This window comes from Cygnus olor, chromosome 27 (assembly GCF_009769625.2).
Source record: "Cygnus olor isolate bCygOlo1 chromosome 27, bCygOlo1.pri.v2, whole genome shotgun sequence".
In the NCBI taxonomy this organism is placed as follows: Eukaryota; Metazoa; Chordata; class Aves; order Anseriformes; family Anatidae; genus Cygnus; species Cygnus olor.
This window is the reverse complement of record NC_049195.1, coordinates 5,051,902-5,067,870: the sequence shown is the minus strand read 5'-3', so window position 1 is coordinate 5,067,870 and position 15,969 is coordinate 5,051,902. Positions and strand designations below refer to the sequence as shown.

The 15,969-nt window shown below is 68.6% G+C and overlaps 3 protein-coding genes across 13 annotated transcripts; 2 read left to right on the top strand and 1 right to left on the bottom strand.

The window, feature by feature from the left end:
• Window positions 1-81: 81 nt before the first annotated feature.
• Window positions 82-5,172, bottom strand: BAG4 (BAG cochaperone 4). Of its 2 annotated transcripts, none has more exons than XM_040538561.1 (4): window positions 5,065-5,172; window positions 3,259-3,653; window positions 2,681-2,917; window positions 82-1,582 (listed from the first exon to the last, which is right to left on the bottom strand). In XM_040538561.1, exons 2-4 carry the CDS (start codon window positions 3,502-3,504, stop codon window positions 1,079-1,081), a joined length of 987 nt encoding a protein of 328 aa, XP_040394495.1. In that variant the 5' UTR covers window positions 3,505-3,653; window positions 5,065-5,172; the 3' UTR covers window positions 82-1,078. The 2 variants fall into 2 exon arrangements, with proteins under 2 accessions (XP_040394495.1, XP_040394494.1); XM_040538560.1 differs by having other exon boundaries at window positions 3,259-3,507; window positions 5,065-5,134.
• Window positions 5,173-5,233: 61 nt separating this feature from the next.
• On the top strand, window positions 5,234-7,360 carry LSM1 (LSM1 homolog, mRNA degradation associated). 3 transcript variants are annotated; one of them, XM_040538209.1, is made up of 4 exons: window positions 5,234-5,397; window positions 5,677-5,745; window positions 6,171-6,297; window positions 6,868-7,360. In XM_040538209.1, exons 1-4 carry the CDS (start codon window positions 5,352-5,354, stop codon window positions 6,971-6,973), a joined length of 348 nt encoding a protein of 115 aa, XP_040394143.1. In that variant the 5' UTR covers window positions 5,234-5,351; the 3' UTR covers window positions 6,974-7,360. The 3 variants fall into 3 exon arrangements, with proteins under 3 accessions (XP_040394143.1, XP_040394142.1, XP_040394144.1); XM_040538208.1 differs by having other exon boundaries at window positions 5,235-5,397; window positions 6,171-6,286; XM_040538210.1 differs by lacking the exon at window positions 5,677-5,745 and having other exon boundaries at window positions 5,273-5,397; window positions 6,171-6,286.
• Window positions 7,361-8,580: 1,220 nt separating this feature from the next.
• LOC121060426 (G protein-coupled receptor kinase 5-like) lies at window positions 8,581-15,842 on the top strand. 8 transcript variants are annotated; one of them, XM_040538203.1, is made up of 16 exons: window positions 8,581-8,711; window positions 11,709-11,804; window positions 12,020-12,132; window positions 12,389-12,466; window positions 12,579-12,679; window positions 12,782-12,874; window positions 12,946-13,009; window positions 13,077-13,217; window positions 13,281-13,471; window positions 13,568-13,605; window positions 13,768-13,857; window positions 13,944-14,152; window positions 14,230-14,367; window positions 14,444-14,581; window positions 14,658-14,789; window positions 14,873-15,842. In XM_040538203.1, exons 1-16 carry the CDS (start codon window positions 8,660-8,662, stop codon window positions 14,990-14,992), a joined length of 1,794 nt encoding a protein of 597 aa, XP_040394137.1. In that variant the 5' UTR covers window positions 8,581-8,659; the 3' UTR covers window positions 14,993-15,842. The 8 variants fall into 8 exon arrangements, with proteins under 8 accessions (XP_040394137.1, XP_040394132.1, XP_040394135.1 ...); XM_040538200.1 differs by lacking the exon at window positions 8,581-8,711 and adding an exon at window positions 10,936-11,436; XM_040538198.1 differs by having other exon boundaries at window positions 14,230-14,581.
• Window positions 15,843-15,969: the final 127 nt, after the last annotated feature.

The following is a 15,969-nucleotide window of genomic DNA, read 5'->3' as shown; positions in this document are numbered from 1 at the left end:
TATTTTGGTCGTGGACAGGTCTCAGTTACGCAATCGTGCACACGACTTCCCTTTAAAAGAAGAGACTTTAAGAGATCTTAATTACAAAACAACATTTAAAAGTTGTCAGGGTTTATTATCTCGTTACACGCAGTAATGATTCACTTAACGTGGTGTAACCGGAAGGTTAGTGGTAGGCTGAGCTCTTCCCTTCCCTCCGTACCGAACAGTGCCACGGAGCAGGGGGTTTGCAGTGGAATACAGAACTCGCAGTACGTGAAAGGACGTTACGATTAAAAAGTGGATTTTTACCCGAGTGACCTGAAAAGCATTCCTATGCATCCCTCTGTCCAGGGCTGCCCTGCCACGACACTTCTTCTGACCGTGCCCGTCTTTTCCAGCTGCAGAACTCAGAGGGCTCCAGGTTGTGCTCCCGCAGCCACACAAGACATCACGGAACAGCTCTGCACGACAGAAGTAACGGCGTGACGCGACGTTCGCTTGTGCTGCTGCGCTGACCGGGCTGCCAGCAGGGTCACGTTCTGCAGCACGGCGCTGTGGCTGCTTGAGTGCACTAAAAACAAGCAGAACCCCCGACGACACGCACCAGCTTTTATGGCAAGGAATCTGAAGCTGAAAATACACGCAGTGATTGACAAGCCCAGGGTCTCGGTTCACGGCTGCACGTTGCAATGCCTTTGTGCCAAAACCTGACAGGTATTCCAGCTGTCTCCAGAGCTGTGGCTCCAGCAGGTACCTATGGACTGGGCCTGGCTTGGGGAACTTTGTGCAGTGATTTTCTTCTTGTTAAGAGGATGCAGACCCGCCAGGGTCCTCTGCAGTGGTAAGTACCCCAGGTGGTGCTGCTTTTCCAAAGCCTGGAACAAACAATTTATTTTGCTGTTTCCATCTTCTCTTAATTTGTCCATTGCCAAGTTATCTAGCGGGGCTGGGCTTTTCTGTGGTTTTGTTTTGTTTTTTAAATCAGGGCTTATTGCTTTTCATTGTCAATAGTGCTTAGCAGAAAGAGCTGACATTTAGCAGAACTAAAACTCTTTGGAACCTCAACAACAGGCTGCGTGTTGTGGCTGACAGGCTTTCACAATCCCTTTCTTTCCAGTATTTCCAGAATGGCCTGAATTCTGTGGACAGCTTCTTTCCTGGCCTGCCGAACGCTGTCCTGGCCACCAGTCTCAATGGAATCCAGTTCTAACAGCAGCTTGGTCAACATCTCCTCCAGAAGCCGGTAGGATTTATCTGTCTTTTTCCCTACAAACTCATCCACCTCTTGTTCCAGCTGTACAGCCGCCCTGGTAATGTGCAGGATTCTCTGAATCTCTGGCTGGGTGGCTGCAGCGTTCACTGCAGCCTGGTCACCGGCTCTGAAGCCTGCCTCCTGGTTCCCAGCCAAAAGCTTCCGAGTCGCAGTGTCGTACATCTGGGGCTGTGCGCTGTACTGCACCTTGGGGTTTGCGAGGGATGGCTTGGCGCTGAGTGGAGGGGGTGCCTTGTGGTCAGTCGTTGTCCCAGACTGCTGGTGATTGACATCGGAGCAGTAGTTGTGTTGGTTTGCACTTGGCTCGGGTTTGTCATAAGCAGTTTCCTACAACCAGAGGGGGGGAATAAATAAATTTAAGAAAATCTTTAAGCGTATTTCCCTTAATGCCAAGTTTTTGGTTTCTCACCTTGTTCTAGAAAGGCAGGCAAGCGTGCCCGAGGGGGTGGAAGCAGGCCCGCTGCGACCGCTGTGAGGCGAGCCCGCCTAGGGCAGGGCAGAACCGCGGGGCGTTACTGGGGGCCCGGGCAGCGTCACACTGCCACACACCACACCACGCCACGTCCCAGCAGCCTGGCACCCCGGGTCCTGCCGTGCACGCCGCCTGCCACCAGCACGAGTCCCATAAAGGAGCACGGGGACCGTGGTCCAGCCCCCGACCCGCACAGAGCAGGTCCCCTGGCAAGAGGAAGGCACGCGCCCAGAAGGAACGGGGTGAGTCACCGAGCTCTCGTTACACCCAGAGAGGGGAAACGCTGAACAGATGTCAGCAAGGTCCCACCTGGGCATACCAGAGAAGATTCTTCTCTCCAGGTAGCGCAGCGCTGAACTGTTCCCAAACACCAGCGGCCCCGATCCCCCACAGGGCTGCTGCTGCACGTGCCAGCCTCTGGGAAGTCACTTCGCTCTTGGTCAAACCCAGAGCAACCAGAGATGACAGACCCCACCAGATGCGTCATTTCCGTGTATTTTCTGCTCAAAAGATTTCTTAGCCGAGGATGACTGTGCCCCCCACCCCCAAGAAGAACACTTGCAGAGGAACACTGGAGCCTGCAAACTGACCCAGAGGGTAGCCCCCACTCTTCGCCGGCTGTTAGCTGCGTCTGACACCGTTAGCTGCGCCAGAGGGAAGCGTGAGATGAGATCTGACCCATTTCGAGACCTGCCCCCAGAGACCTGCTATCTTCAGTACTTTCTGGAATTACAGCCCTGGACTTTGATACACAAACAGGAGATTGTGCCGGCAGCACTCAGGAGAACTGCTGCTTTGTTTCCACCTTTGCTTCTACACAGAAGCCAGCCGTGCTTGGAGAAAGGCTCATCCCGGGAGACAGGGGCAGGTTTTGGGGGCAGGCAGCAGGATCTGAGGGGTCCGACCCCAACCGGCACCCAGCGCAAGCGGAGCGATCGAAGCATCACCCGTACCTTGGAGTCCCGGGCGGGGGGGTAGGACGCGGCCCCGCTGCCGCTCCAGGCAGGGTGCGGGTCGGTGACAAAGGGGCTCCCGTGCGCCGAGGCCGCGGGCCAGGCGTACCGCGGCTGCACCCCGTAGACGGCGGAGGGAGCCCAGGCGTCGTCCTGGGGCCTGGGCTGCGGCCCCTGCGGGGCGGCCCCGAGGTGGTTGTCTCCGTACGGGTACTGCGGGACGGGCATCCCCGGGGTCTGCAGGAGGAGGGGGACAGGCGTTACCCCGAGTCGCTCCCGCTGCCAGCAGCCACGTTCTCAGCCCCACCGCACCTCTGGGGAGCCGCAGCGTCGGGATTGCCGCCTGCTTTCTGCTCTACAGCCCATAGGCGTGGGGTGAGTGGAGGAAGGGGGGGTTACAGGTACTTACAGGGACGAGCGGGGCAAGCTGTTGAGGACATAAAAGCCATTTAGGACCCAAAGTCCCATCAGAGGGGGCGCTGGGGGCCTTCCCTCCCCTCCGCTGGGGCCCCCCAAGACTTCTCGCCCACCACGCACGACCCAAGCACTCGAAGCCGCGGTCAGGGCTGCGCTCTTACCTGCGGGGGGGAGTACCCGGGGACCTGCTGCCGCCGGAGCGAGGACCCTTCCAGGCAGTCCGGCGTGCCGTAGCCCCAGGGAGGAGCAGGTGACGGAGGCCGGTACGTGCCCGTGGTCTCCGCGGGGTAGGGGCTCCGGGGGGGCCCGGAGGAGTAGTAACCTCGAGTCTGCGGCAGGCCGGTGTAGTGCGGGGCGGCCGGAGGGTACGGGGCGCTGTAGGCTCCGTTCGCGTAGGGAGAATCCATGCCCTGGGAAGGAGGAAAGGGGAGAAGCAGAGCAGAGCTTGGCTGAAGTGCAGCAAGGAGCTGCCAGGAGGCTCAGCTAAGGCAGGTTAGTCCGCGACTGAAACCGGTGGGTGAAAAACACTCCCGGAAAGTTCGTTTCCTCTCCCAGTCTGCAAACAGAAACGCCGTGAGACGACTAGATCTACCAGTTCCCGAGCCTGAGGAGCAGGGCACGCGGGTGGCGGGGCTGCAGTCACCGCTGCGCCCGCGGGAAGTCCGCTGTGTGGATTTCGGTACCACGGGGCTGCGCGCCCGCAGCGTTCGCCGTAACTCATCGGGGCACTTGCAAGCCGTCGGCGCGTGCCCGGCGCGAGCTGCCACCTAAGCGGGGGCAGCCGGCCGGCGGGGGCTCGGGAGCTCCCTGGCGGCTCCCCGGCGGCCCCGGGCGAAAACGTTCTGCCTGCGAGCTGTTCCGCGGAGGAGCGGCTGTGTCACCCGCTCCCGCCGGGGTGCAAGAGCTGGCTCAGGCCCACCCGTCCCGCGGGACCAGAACAAACCGCAGCCTTTGGAAAAGGAAACAGCCCCTCCGGAAAGAGGACAGCCTTCCTCCTCGCGCGCTACTTCCGCAACGGCCCCGAAAAAAACAGGCTCGACGCGGACAAACACACGGACCCCAGCGAAGCCACGGCACCGGGGCGCGAGGGGCCGTGCCAGCCGCCCTCCGTGGCCGCCCTCTGCCGGGGACGGGGCCCCGCAGCCCCGGCTCCTGCCCCGAGCGGCTCCCGGCCCGGGGCCGCTGTGCTGAGCCCCGAGGGGGGCCCGGCGGGGGGGGGGGGGGGTCCCCGGTCCCCACCGGCACCGGGCAGCGCCGGTTCCCCGTGCCCGGCCCCTACCGGCCGGCACCGGGCACCGGGGGGGCCGCGCGTCCCCGCTGCTCCCGGCGCTGAAACGCCCCCGGGGGGCTCCACCCGGAGCCGGGTACGGGGCGGAACCGGGCCGCGGCGGTTGACCCCCGGCCTGCTGCTGCTCCGGGCCGCCGGTGGGACGGGAGCGCGGGGCTCGGCCAGGCGGGGCCCGGGGAGCGGAGCCGCAGGGGAGGTCGTAACGGAGGCACGGCGGGAGCCTCGGGACCCGGGCAGCGGGGCACGGCCCGGTACCGGGGGGCACGGCCCGGGAAGGCCCAGATTCCCCACGGGATGTACTGGAGGCGGCGGGTGGCTCCTCCCGCGCGGAGCTGAGCCCGGCCGTGCCCCGTTCCGCCCCGTTCCTTCCCGGGACAGCCGCCGTGAGCTCGGCCCGGTGGCGCTGAGCCCCGCGGGGACCCCCAGCAGCACCGCAGCGGGGCCGGGGGCGGCCGTGGGGGCCCGTCCGTGCCGTGCCCCCGGGGCGGGTCCCGGGTCCCGCGGGGCCGTTGGGGCTGGCGCCGCCCCGGCACCGAGCACCGGCGGCGGGCACCGGGGACAGCGGGCACCGGGACGGGACCCCCCGCCCCCCCCGCCCCGGGACCCCCCGCCCCGCCCCCCGGCCCCCGGCCCCCGGCCCGGCCCCGCCCCCCCGGTGCCGGCCCCGCCCCCCCCGTACCTGCCCCGCCGGCGGCCCCGGGGCCCAGGGCGCGGCGCTACCGCGGGGCTCCATGGCCGCCGCGCGGCCCCGCCCCGCCCCGCGGCTCAGCCAATGGGCGGCGGCGCCCCCGCGGCTCAGCCAATGGGCGGCCTCCCCGCGCGCACGGCCGGCGCGGCTCTCTTAAAGGCGCAGCGCCCCGGCTCGGCGCCGTCCCCCCCCCCCCCCCCCCCCCGCCGCGGGGCGGTTCCGGGGCGGTCCCCTCGGCGCATGGCGGCGCTTCCGCTCGGCGCGGCGGCACCGGCACCATGAACTACATGCCGGGCACGGCCAGCCTCATCCAGGACATCGACAGTGAGTGCCGCCCGGGAGCGGGCACCGGGGCGGGAGGGCCCCGGTAACCCCTCCGGTAACCCCCCCCGGTGCCCCCGTCCCCGGGTGGCTGCCCCCCTTCCCCCGTAGGCACCGCGCCCCGTGGGGGCGGCCGGGTCCCTGCCCCCATCCCCATCCCCCGGGGGGGGTCCCGGCACCGGGCACCGACCCCCGCCGTGCCCGGGCCCGGGCCCGGCCCCGGCCCCGGCCCCCCCCCCCCCCTCCGGTGCCGCGGCGCCGCCTGACGCCCGTTTCCCGCAGAGAAGCACCTGGTGCTGCTGCGCGACGGCCGGACGCTGATCGGGTTCCTGCGCAGCATCGACCAGTTCGGTACGGGGGGGGGCACGGGGAGGCTCGGGGGGGGCCGTGTCGGTCACCGGGGGGGGGCGGGGGGCACCCGGTTTCGTCGTCCCCGGGTTCACCGCTCCCGGACCCGGCCGGGGCTGCCCGCCGCAGGGTCGCCCCTTCCTTCCCTGCCAGCCTGCGCAACCCCCGGCTGCTGCGGCCCGGGGCTTTGGGGGGCTCCCCGTAAAGCCGGGCGGCTTCCGTTATCCGTGCCCACGGGCAAACACCCCGGGCCTTGCCCCAGAGCCTGCGGCACCGGGGACGCCCCCCCGTCCTCCCCCGGCACCTGGGCAGAGGCCGCTCCCGTGGCACGATCCGGCCACGGAGCCCGGAGGGTTCGCTGCCCGGGGTTGCTCTTTCCAGCCACGAGACGCGCTGAGAGATGGGTTTCTTTCTCTTAATCGCTGCAGCAAACTTGGTGCTGCACCAGACCGTGGAGCGTATCCACGTGGGCAAGAAGTATGGGGACATCCCCCGAGGCATCTTCGTCGTGAGAGGCGAGAACGTCGTCCTGCTGGGGGAAATAGTAAGTAATAAGTAAGTGATGCCTTCTGCCTGGCCTCCTGCTGCTGCTGGCCGGGGGGCAGCAGCTCCGGGACCAAATCCCGGGCGGTGTTTGTGGCTGAAACGATTCCACGGCCAAGCAGCATCCACGTGCTGCCGCGGTGCCTCTGCCCCCAGTGCAGCCGCAGCTGTGGGACGGTGCCGGGGGTGCTGGAGACGGGCTCGGTGTGAGCTGTCCCTGGGGCTGCAGCGTGTCTGGGGCGACTTGTGGGGTGACAAGGGGAGGGTGGAGGTGTGGGGAGGCCCTGGCCTGCACGTGGCATTGCACCTGGCTGCAGCGGTCGCCTCCCTGCTGGCTCTGAACTGAGGGGAGCCCCGAGAGGTGCTGGGGGGAGCTGGCTGCTGCCACGTCTGGTGTCAGTTTGTCCGTCTGTGTTGTGCTCGGTGTCCTTGGTGCAAGCTGTCCTTGGTGCAGCAGCACCCGTGCTCCTGGGAGCGCAGAGCCTGGTGCCCGCAGGAAGCGCTCGGTGTCACCGAAGCCATGAGGGGCAGTCGGTGTCCGGGTCCTTGCCGGCGGTGCCGACCCCGCTGTTTGTGTTGCAGGACCTGGAGAAGGAGAGCGACACGCCGCTGCAGCAGGTCTCCATCGAGGAGATCCTGGAGGAGCAGCGGCTGGAGCTGCAGGCCAAGCAGGAGTCGGAGAAGCTGAAGGTGCAGGCGCTGAAGGAGCGGGGCCTCTCGGTCCCGCGGGCGGACACCCTGGACGAGTACTAGCGGTGCTGCCACGGACACGTCCCCCACAGCGGGGCTGGGGTGCTGTCTGCCCACGTGCTGACGGAGCTCCCCGGGAAGGCTGCCTTTGTCTCACGATTGTGTTTTCTGTGGCGCAGACAACTAAAAAATCATGGTTTCGTTTCCTCCGTGTGGAAAAGGAGGAGCAATGGCGTTGGGCTGCCCATTGAGGTAACAAATGCTCTGGTGAGCGAGAGAGTTTTTGTTCCAAGGCAAATCCCTTGGGTCTTTTTGTTTGCTTTTTCCTCATGTGACTCTGGGCAAGAGTTCCCCTTGACATGTAAATAAATCCTTGATCTCAACAGCAGCAGTTTGGGCTGTGCTTGGGATTTGGTGCGTTCCTCGATTTTTTTTGGATGCTGGCACATGGGACCTGCCCTGTGCTGACCTTGAGCGGGGTCCCCACCCTGCGGGGTGCCGGGGCAGCGAGGGGACCCCTGCTCCTGGTGCGTTGGAAGCTCCAGGTGAGAACCCTGGGGGCAGCAGCCCCACACCCTGAGGGCTCTGCCCCCGCTCCCCAGGTGCGGCTCCTTCCCAGCAGCTGCCGTTAATTCCCTGCTAACAGCAGAGCTGCCTCACCTGGGCTGCCCCCAGCACCATCCCAGCACCATCAGTCCCTCTTCCTCCCGAGGTATCTCCAAAATTCGGTGCCTTGGTGAAGCTGGCACGGCTCAGGCAGGTAGGAGATGTGCGGGTCGAGCTGAGTCGGGCGCTTGTGGGTGCCTGGGGGTGAGGCAGCGCCCTCCCCAGGGCGGGCGGCAGCCGCAGGTTTTGGGCAGCAGCCGGGCGCTTTGCTCTGTGCGGGCAGGGAGAAGCAAAGCTGGGGGCGAGGGGAGCTGGTTCGGGTTCGCTCCCCTGCGAGGCTGAAATGCTCTGTGGGGAAAATGCCTGAGTGCTGTTGGGGGGGGGGGGGGGGGGGACCTGGGGGAGCAGATTTCTCCTAAACCAGCCACTTCCTTCCCCAGGGGGGTGAGCGCTGGCACAAGCGGGTCTGGCTGGAAAAGCAAACGGCCCCCACCGACGGGCCCGGGGCCGGCGCCGGCCCTTCCCGGGCAGGCCCCCCCAGAGGCCGTTCGCACCCCGCGGGGCTGGGGCCGGGGCCGGGGCCGGGGCCGTGCTCCGAGGGCTGCGGGGGGAGCCGCGGGGAAAGGCGCAAACGCGGAAACGCGAGGGCCGGATGAAAAGAAAACAAAACCGGAGGCGGCGTGCGGCTGCCGGGGCTCCCGGAGCTCCGCTCGGGGACGGGACGGGACCGGCCCGGGGGGGGGGGGCGCCCGGAGCTCCGTTGCCAGCGGCCCCGGCCCCGCCGTTCGGTGCTGCGGCTGCCGGGGGAGGGTCGCCGTGCCCGGGGGGGGGGCTTTAGGGCGGGGGGGGGGGGCGAGGGCAGCGGCCGCCCCCGGGGGGGCCCCGGGCTGCGGCGGGGCCCCGGTGCCGGGGGGTCCCCGGGGGGGCGGCGCTGCCCTTACATAAGGCGTGACGCCAAGGGGCGGCCCGTGACGTCACGGCCGTGACGCAGCCCGGGGGCGGCGGGAGGCGCCCGGCCCGCCCCGTGCCGCCGGGGCCGGGGCTGGAGCTCGGGGGCTCCGCCGCCCCCCGCCGCGCCATGGAGCTGGAGAACATCGTGGCCAACACCGTGCTGCTGAAGGCCCGCGAAGGTAGCGCGGGAAGGGCCCGCCCCCCCCCGGTCCCCGTCCCGGCCCCCCCGGGTCCCCCCCGCCCCGCCCCGGTCCGGCCCCTTCGCTCCGCTCCGGGCGGGGGGAGGCGGCGGCGGGGCCGGGGGCGCGTCCCGGTGCCCCCGGGCGGGGCGGCGGCGGGGGGAGCCGTGGGGCGCGTCCGTGTGTCCGGCCGTGTGTGTCCGTGTGTCCGGCCGTCCGTCTGCCGGCCCGGCAGCTCCCGGGGCAGGGGCTCTTGGAGCGCTCCGGTGCCCCCGCCGCTTCTTCCCGGGCTCCCCCCCGGGCTCAGGGCGGCCGGGGCCGCTCCGTCCGTCCGTCGGTGGGTCCGGGCCGCCAGGGCGCGCCTGGCGCCGGGAGCAGCGCAGGGGGCGGCGGGTGCCCGAACCCCCCGGGGCGGGGGAACTGCGCGGCCCCCGGCCGCTTTGGGGTCCCTTTGGGGGGCGGCCCCAAGCCCGGGGGGCGAGGGCCGGGGCCGGGCCGTTCCGTACGGTGCCGTACCGGGCTGGGTTGTGCCGTGCCGTGCCGGGCTCGGCCCCCGGGGCGCACGAGCGCCGCCGCCCTGGCTCGGCGCAGCCCGGTCCCGTCGGGTCGCGGCGGGGGGGGACCGGGGGCTGCGCTCGGCGAGGCGGCGCCAGCGGCCCTGGGGGGCGGCTGCGAGCGGGGCTCGGCCCCTCGGGAGCGCCCCGGGTTCACGTCGGGGAAAACGGCGGTGAAAGGCGCCGGGAGGCGGCTCCAGCGCCGGGCCGGGCGCTCCCACGGTGCTCGGGGGGGGCTGAGCCGCTGGAGGGGGAAATGGGGCCCGTGCGCCCCGGGGGCTGGAAGGTGCCGGGGTCCCCTCGCCCCGCGCCTCCCCACGCCCCAGCGGATTTCATCCCGGCAGCGGTCACCCGATGGAATCGCTCCGTCCCCCGGGTGGGCGCTGCTGGGGAGGGGGCTCGGCGGGCTGGGGGCTGCAAACGGGCACGGGGACCGGCAGCGGGGCGGGCTGCGGCCCTGGGGGCATCTCCGCACCTCCAATGGGACAGTGGATGGGGACGGCTGGACCTGCCCCGGCCCCGCCGTGCTGTAGGTTTGGGTTGGCCTCGTGGCCCTCCTGCCACCGAGCAGAGCCGAAGTCCCCGGAGGCTCCCAACGCCAGGAGGAGTTCCTCTGAACCGCAGGCTTGGCCGCCCGCGGAAGTGCCCGGGGTAAATAACTGAGGAGTTTGTAAGCAGCGAGGAGATAACAGAGCAGTGAGTAACTCTTTATGGCTCGCCCCGAGCCGGCGACGTCCTGCGTGCGGAGTCCCTTGGAGGGGGAGGTCGGTGCCGCTGCCGAAACGCAGAGGAGCAGCGACGCGGGAGGCTGGGGCCGAGCCGTGTGCTCCTGGGGGTGCCGGGCAGCGGGGTGCCCATGGTGGGACCCCGAGCCCCTGGGGCTGCTCTGGCAGGGGCCGAGAGCTTCAGGACCACGAGCGCGGGGCCGGTTGGGGCTTTCCCTGCCGGCAGCTTTGTTGGTGTAACACACCTCCCCGTGCGTATGCCTCGCCATGTGGTACGTGGGCTCCTTTCCGCAGGGGAACAGTTTTATTTTGCTTTCAACAGCTTTTCAGATTGCAGAGGTCAGCTTGGCAGCAGGGAGGCTCCTTGTGGGGTTTCTCGTGTGCCCGGCGCTGATTTCTCCTCTTATCTCCACTGCCAGCCGAGGAGGTGCCTGTGCAGCACTGGGGCCGGGCACCTCCACCCTGGGACGTCCCCGCTGAGCGGGATGTGGGGTGTACCCAGGGCCACCTCGCCACCTGCCTGGCTGCTCCCCGCTGGATCCTACAGGCATGCAGGGCCGATTGCAGCCCCTTTGGGCTGCTTGCCCTGGTGGGAATTGGGGTGGCTCTGCCCCGGTGCCGTTCTGTTGCTGTGGCTGCGGTTCTGTTGGACGTGGGGCTCTCCACGTGTGCCCTGGCTGTGGCGTGCCCGGCACACTGCGCGTGTCCCCTTCCTGAGGCCACCCGGCTGGACACAGTCTGGTGTGCACACCAGCAGGGCAGGTGTGCACCGTGCAGCCTTTCCCATTCCAAATACACCCAAAACACGTGGAATAACGTAACTATTACGAGACGAGGCATCCACATTCTGCCCAGGGCTTATGGCGTTTGTCTCCCCTCCTGGCCCTGGCTTCCCCCCACGAGCGCTGGCTCGGTTTGGGGCCGCAGGAGCTGCGCTGGCACCGCAGAGCCCGCGGGGATGCGCTGGGTGCGCGGCGTCGGCTGCCCACTTCCCGCTGGCTGACGCGGGGCGATTCCTGCCGGAGGAAGCGCGCTGATTACGGCAGGAAGCTCTGCCCGGCCGCCTCCCCGGGGCCGCCGAAATGCCGGAGCCCAGCGCAGTGGCGTCCCGCGGGCTCGCCTCGGCGTCACCGGGGCGGGCGGCGCTGGCCGGCCACCAGCTCGGAGCCGTGCTGATGTCAGGTCCCTGCAGGGATGACTTCACGCGCCAAGTATCTGCCCGGGAGGAGCGGCTGCAGCGGGGCCGTGCCGTTGCCCCCTCCTCGTCCCCGTCTCCATCGGGGACAGAGCGTGATCTGGCCAGGCGCTCGCAGGCCCCGCGCGCAGACCAGTCGGCGCGGTGGGGAGAGAAGGAAACCAGATGTTTACGGGAGGGAGCCCGTGCGGGACGCGGCATTGTTCAGGGAGGAAGCCTGCGCCCCTCCGGACCCTGCCCGCCCCACCGAGGTGGGCACGGGGCCCCAAACTGGGCAGGGGCCAGGAACAGGACTGGGGTTCTCTGCTGCGGTTGGAGCCCTCTCCGTGTCCCCGGTAGAGCCCGAAGTTTTGTTTTTCTGCGTGACTTTAGATAGCGCGCGGCTTTTGCTAAGTGCGAGAGCAACAGGGCTTCGTGTCCCCTGAGTCTCCAGGGCGCAGCAGCAGCAGGACGGAGGGAAGACTCCAAAATGGTGCCCGTGCCCCCCAGCATCACCTCCTCTCCCTCTCCCATCCATCCGCAGGTGGTGGCGGCAAGCGGAAAGGCCGGAGCAAGAAGTGGAGGGAGATCCTGCGGTTCCCGCACATCAGCCAGTGCAACGAGCTGCGGCGAGGCCTGGGTGAGCTCCCGGGGGAGCGGGCGCGCTGGGGCTGGCTGCTCCCGGGGCTCGGCACAAAGCTGTCCCCGCGAGGGCGAGGCAATGGGGTGGGTGTCCCCAAAAGCAGCGGCACAACGCTGGGTCGCAACTGTGCCGGACGAGGGGGGGCACGGTGCGAGGTCAGGGAGCGGCGCTGGCACCGTGTGGTCGTGGCACGTCCCCGCCGTCCCTTGCAGAGCCGGACTACGGCAGCCTGTGCGAGAAGCAGCCCATCGGGCGGCTGCTCTTCCGACAGTTCTGCGAGACGCGGCCGGAGCTCCTGCGCTGCATTCGCTTCCTGGACGCTGCGGTAAGGGGCCCGCGGGAGGGGACCTGGGGACACTGCGGGGCTGGAAGCGGTGCCAGGAGGCGACTTTAGGTGCTGGTGAATCAGAAAGAGGAGCCTCACCAAACGAGCTGTGATCCCCATTAGTGGGCTGTTTGTGCGGGCGGTGGGCGCGTGCAGTGGGGTCGCTTGTCCCGGGGTTGGCAGGACCGGGGCGCTGGGGTCTCGGCTCGGCAAGGCCATACCTGATGCTGCCCATCCCCAATGTCCTCCTCCCCAGGCGGACTACGAGCTGGCCCCAGATGAGAAGCGCAAGGAGATGGGCGAGGAGATCATCTTCAGGTTCCTGCGGCAGGAGGTGAGCCCGGGGGGTCCCCTGGCGTGGGATGGGTGAACAGGGGCCGGGAGCTGGGCCGCGTGCCCCCGCTGGCTGCGTGCCCGCCCACCCCAGCTCCGTCTGCTCCCCGCAGTCCCCCGATTACCTGCCCGAGATCAGCCAGGCCCACGTCAGCCAGTGCCTGGAGGAGCTGCAGAAAAGCCCCTGCAAAGAGCTCTTCAGCAGCTGCCTGCAGTGAGTCCCGGCCCCGCTGCGCCCTTCTGCCTCTGCCTCGGGGACCGGCCACGGGGTGGGCGTCCCTGCGGGGGCTGCTGAGCGTCCCTTGTGTCCCCGCAGCCCCCTGCGCCAGTACCTGAGCAGGGCGCCCTTCGCCGACTACCTGGACAGCATGTACTTCGACCGCTTCCTGCAGTGGAAGTACCTGGAGAGGTGGGCGGGGGAGGCCCAGGGGGGCGAGGGGCCGGTGCTGAGCGGGGCTGACGCGCGGGGCTGTGTTGCAGGCAGTCGGTCACCAAGGACACGTTTCGGCAGTACAGGATCCTGGGCAAAGGCGGCTTCGGAGAGGTACGGCCGCGGCGGGAGGAGGGCGCGGGGCCGGGTCCCCGGGGTGCTGACCCCGCGCCCTGCCCAGGTGTGCGCCTGCCAGGTGCGCGCCACGGGGAAGATGTACGCCTGCAAGAAGCTGGAGAAGAAACGGATCAAGAAGCGGAAAGGGGAGGCGATGGCCCTGAATGAGAAGCAGATCCTGGAGAAGGTCAACAGTCGCTTCGTGGTGAGTGCGGTGCCCCGGGGCGCGGGGCGGCTCGGCGGGGCCGGGGCTGACGGTGGCGCGCAGGTGAGCCTGGCGTACGCCTACGAGACCAAGGACGCGCTGTGCCTGGTGCTGACCATCATGAACGGCGGCGACCTCAAGTTCCACATCTACAACATGGGCAACCCCGGCTTCAAGGACGAGCGCGTGGTCTTCTACGCGGCCGAGATCTGCTGCGGCCTCCAGCACCTGCACCAGGAGGGCATCGTGTACAGGTGGGGGCGGCGGGGGGGGGGGGGGGGGACGCGGGGCCGGCTGGCCGGGGCTGCTCCGTGCTGAGCCGTCTGTCCGTCCATCCGTCCGTCCTGCAGGGACCTGAAGCCAGAGAACATCTTACTGGATGACGATGGTGAGGAGGAGACCCACGGGGTCGGGCCCTGCCCGCGCTCCTGGCTTTGGGGCCGGGTCTCCGTGCGCCCCCGAGGAGGCAACTTGGGGGCCACTGGGTGTGTTCCTGGGGAGGGCGCGTGGGGGCTCGGGGATGGGGCCCCCCAACCCCTCCCTGCCGCAGGCCACATCAGGATCTCCGACCTGGGGCTGGCGATCAAGATCCCCGAGGGCGAGACGATCCGGGGCCGCGTGGGCACCGTGGGCTACATGGGTGAGGTGTGGGGCCGTGGTGGGCGCTGGGGGGCCGGCGGCTGCACGCGGCTGCTGAGGGTGCGGGGCCGTGGCCGTGCCTTGCAGCCCCCGAGGTGATCAACAACGAGCGCTACGCCTTCAGCCCCGACTGGTGGGGCCTGGGCTGCCTGGTGTACGAGATGATCGCGGGGCAGTCGCCCTTCCGTGCCCGCAAGGAGCGGGTGAAGCGGGAGGAGGTGGAGAAGCGGGTGCAGGAGCAGCAGGAGCACTACTCCGACAAGTTCAGTGAGGACGCCAGGGCCATCTGCATGCTGGTGAGCTGGGGGCACGCTGGTCCCCGAGGGGCTGGGGGCTCTCCGCCGCCCCCCTGACCGCCCGCCCCCCTCCCCAGCTCCTGGCCAAGGACCCCCAGCAGCGGCTGGGCTGCGGGGCGGACGGGGCCGCCGAGGTGAAGCGCCATCCCTTCTTCAGGACCATCAACTTCAAGCGCCTGGAGGCCGGCATCACGAAGCCCTCGTTCGTGCCGGATGTAAGGCGCGAGGCCGCGCAGGTGCCATGGAATGGGGGGGACGAGACCCCAGCTGATGGCACTTTGGGCCCCCCAGCCCCGGGCCGTGTATTGCAAGGACGTGCTGGACATCGAGCAGTTCTCCACCGTGAAAGGCGTCAACCTGGACCAAGCCGACAACGATTTCTACGCCAAGTTTGCCACCGGCAGCGTCTCCATCCCCTGGCAGAACGAGGTGCGGGGGCGTCCTCATCGAACGGGGGCTCAGCTCCGGCTCCACGGCCCCGCTGAGTCCCGCTCTGCCCCCCCAGATGATCGAGACCGAGTGCTTCAAGGACCTCAATGTCTTCGGACCCAACGGGACCCGCTCCCCGGACCTGGACTGGAGGCAGCTGCCCGAGCCCCCCAAGCGCAGCCTTCTGCAGCGCCTCTTCCGCCGCCACGTAAGTGCCGGGGTCCTGGGGCTGCCCCGCGGCTCTCCGTCCCCCTCGTCGCTCACCGTCTGTCTGTCCCTCTGTCCCTCCAGCCAGCCGACTACACCATCGGTGCCAACGTGCCGTCCCCGCAGCCGGCAGCCACGAACTCGCACCTTCCCGCGGCCGGCGCCGCCTGCCAAGCCCGGAGCACGGCACCGGCACCGTCCTGACCCTGCTCCTCCGTCCCCAGGGAGCCGGGGCAGCCCCGAGCCCCCTCCTTGCCGTCTCAGGGCCATCTTGGACTGCAGTGGGTGCTGCCGGGGCCGGGGTCTCGTGGAGGCGAGGTGGGACAAAGGCCAGCAGGGGCTGGTGTGCGCGGTGGCGGAGGGGCGCAGGGGGGAAGCAGATCTCATCCCCATCCCGCTGTGACCCCACAGTTTCCCCAGCCCCTCTCCCCAGCCCACCAGCTCCCCGTTTTGGGGGTCAGCACCTGCCGAGGGCACCCTGGGGGCTCCTCTCCCCCCACCCCAGGGCTGGGTTCGGGTGCTGTGACTGGCAGCACCCATTTTTGCTGTGTTTGAGCCCGGGCAGTGCCGGCGTTATCTTATCGCCGGCTCCGAGCGTGACCTCTGCGGGCGCGGGGGGGCCGCGGGTTTATCTGCGCTCTCCAAATAGAAACAAAGCAGCCTTGGAGCAGGGGGGCTGGGAGCACCCCGGGGTCCTGCATGGGCTGGGGACGTGGGGAGGGACCTGCCCGGGGGTGGCACAGCCTCGTTCCCCCCCCTTGCTTGAGCCACTGACGGCCGCCAGAATGTGAAATGGGCTCAGAAAAGGGAATTTTCCTGCGAGGGGCAGCAGCACATGTAGGGGGGTGTGCTGGCAACGTGGGGCTGGGCCCCATGGCGCTGGGGGGCCAGGACCCCGTGCAGAGCCGAGCCCCCCAGCAGAGACGTCCTTTATTTTTGTATGGTGCGCGCGGCGGGGCCCTCGATCCCTTGCAGCGCTGTACGCCCCCTGGTTCCTGCGCGTTCGGTTTGGGTTTTGTACATTTGTAAACAGTTGTAAATATTTGTACGGTGAGTGCCTGGACGTGCATTTTTAAGCTAAAAGCTGTGATCCGAGCCGTGTGGTGCCGTTGTGTGGTGGTGTCGGGGGGGAGCGAGCGAAGCCCCCTGTCCCTGGGGTGGGGGCACCTGGCTGGCTGCTC

Excerpts from the sequence above, each read along its gene's own strand:
- BAG4 (XM_040538560.1), bottom strand. The coding sequence starts at position 5,118 with ATGGAGCCCCGCGGTAGCGCCGCGCCCTGGGCCCCGGGGCCGCCGGCG. Across the intron at positions 2,918-3,258 it reads CCGGGTACTCCCCCCCGCAG|ACCCCGGGGATGCCCGTCCC; the intron begins GTAAGAGCGCAG and ends CTCCTCCTGCAG. Across the intron at positions 1,583-2,680 it reads CCCCCGCCCGGGACTCCAAG|GAAACTGCTTATGACAAACC; the intron begins GTACGGGTGATG and ends CTCTGGTTGTAG.
- LSM1 (XM_040538208.1), top strand. The coding sequence starts at position 5,352 with ATGAACTACATGCCGGGCACGGCCAGCCTCATCCAGGACATCGACA. Across the intron at positions 5,398-5,676 it reads CCTCATCCAGGACATCGACA|AGAAGCACCTGGTGCTGCTG; the intron begins GTGAGTGCCGCC and ends CGTTTCCCGCAG. Across the intron at positions 5,746-6,170 it reads GCGCAGCATCGACCAGTTCG|CAAACTTGGTGCTGCACCAG; the intron begins GTACGGGGGGGG and ends TAATCGCTGCAG.
- LOC121060426 (XM_040538197.1), top strand. The coding sequence starts at position 11,073 with ATGCCGGAGCCCAGCGCAGTGGCGTCCCGCGGGCTCGCCTCGGCGTCA. Across the intron at positions 14,582-14,657 it reads CCATCCCCTGGCAGAACGAG|ATGATCGAGACCGAGTGCTT; the intron begins GTGCGGGGGCGT and ends CTGCCCCCCCAG. Across the intron at positions 14,790-14,872 it reads AGCGCCTCTTCCGCCGCCAC|CCAGCCGACTACACCATCGG; the intron begins GTAAGTGCCGGG and ends CTGTCCCTCCAG.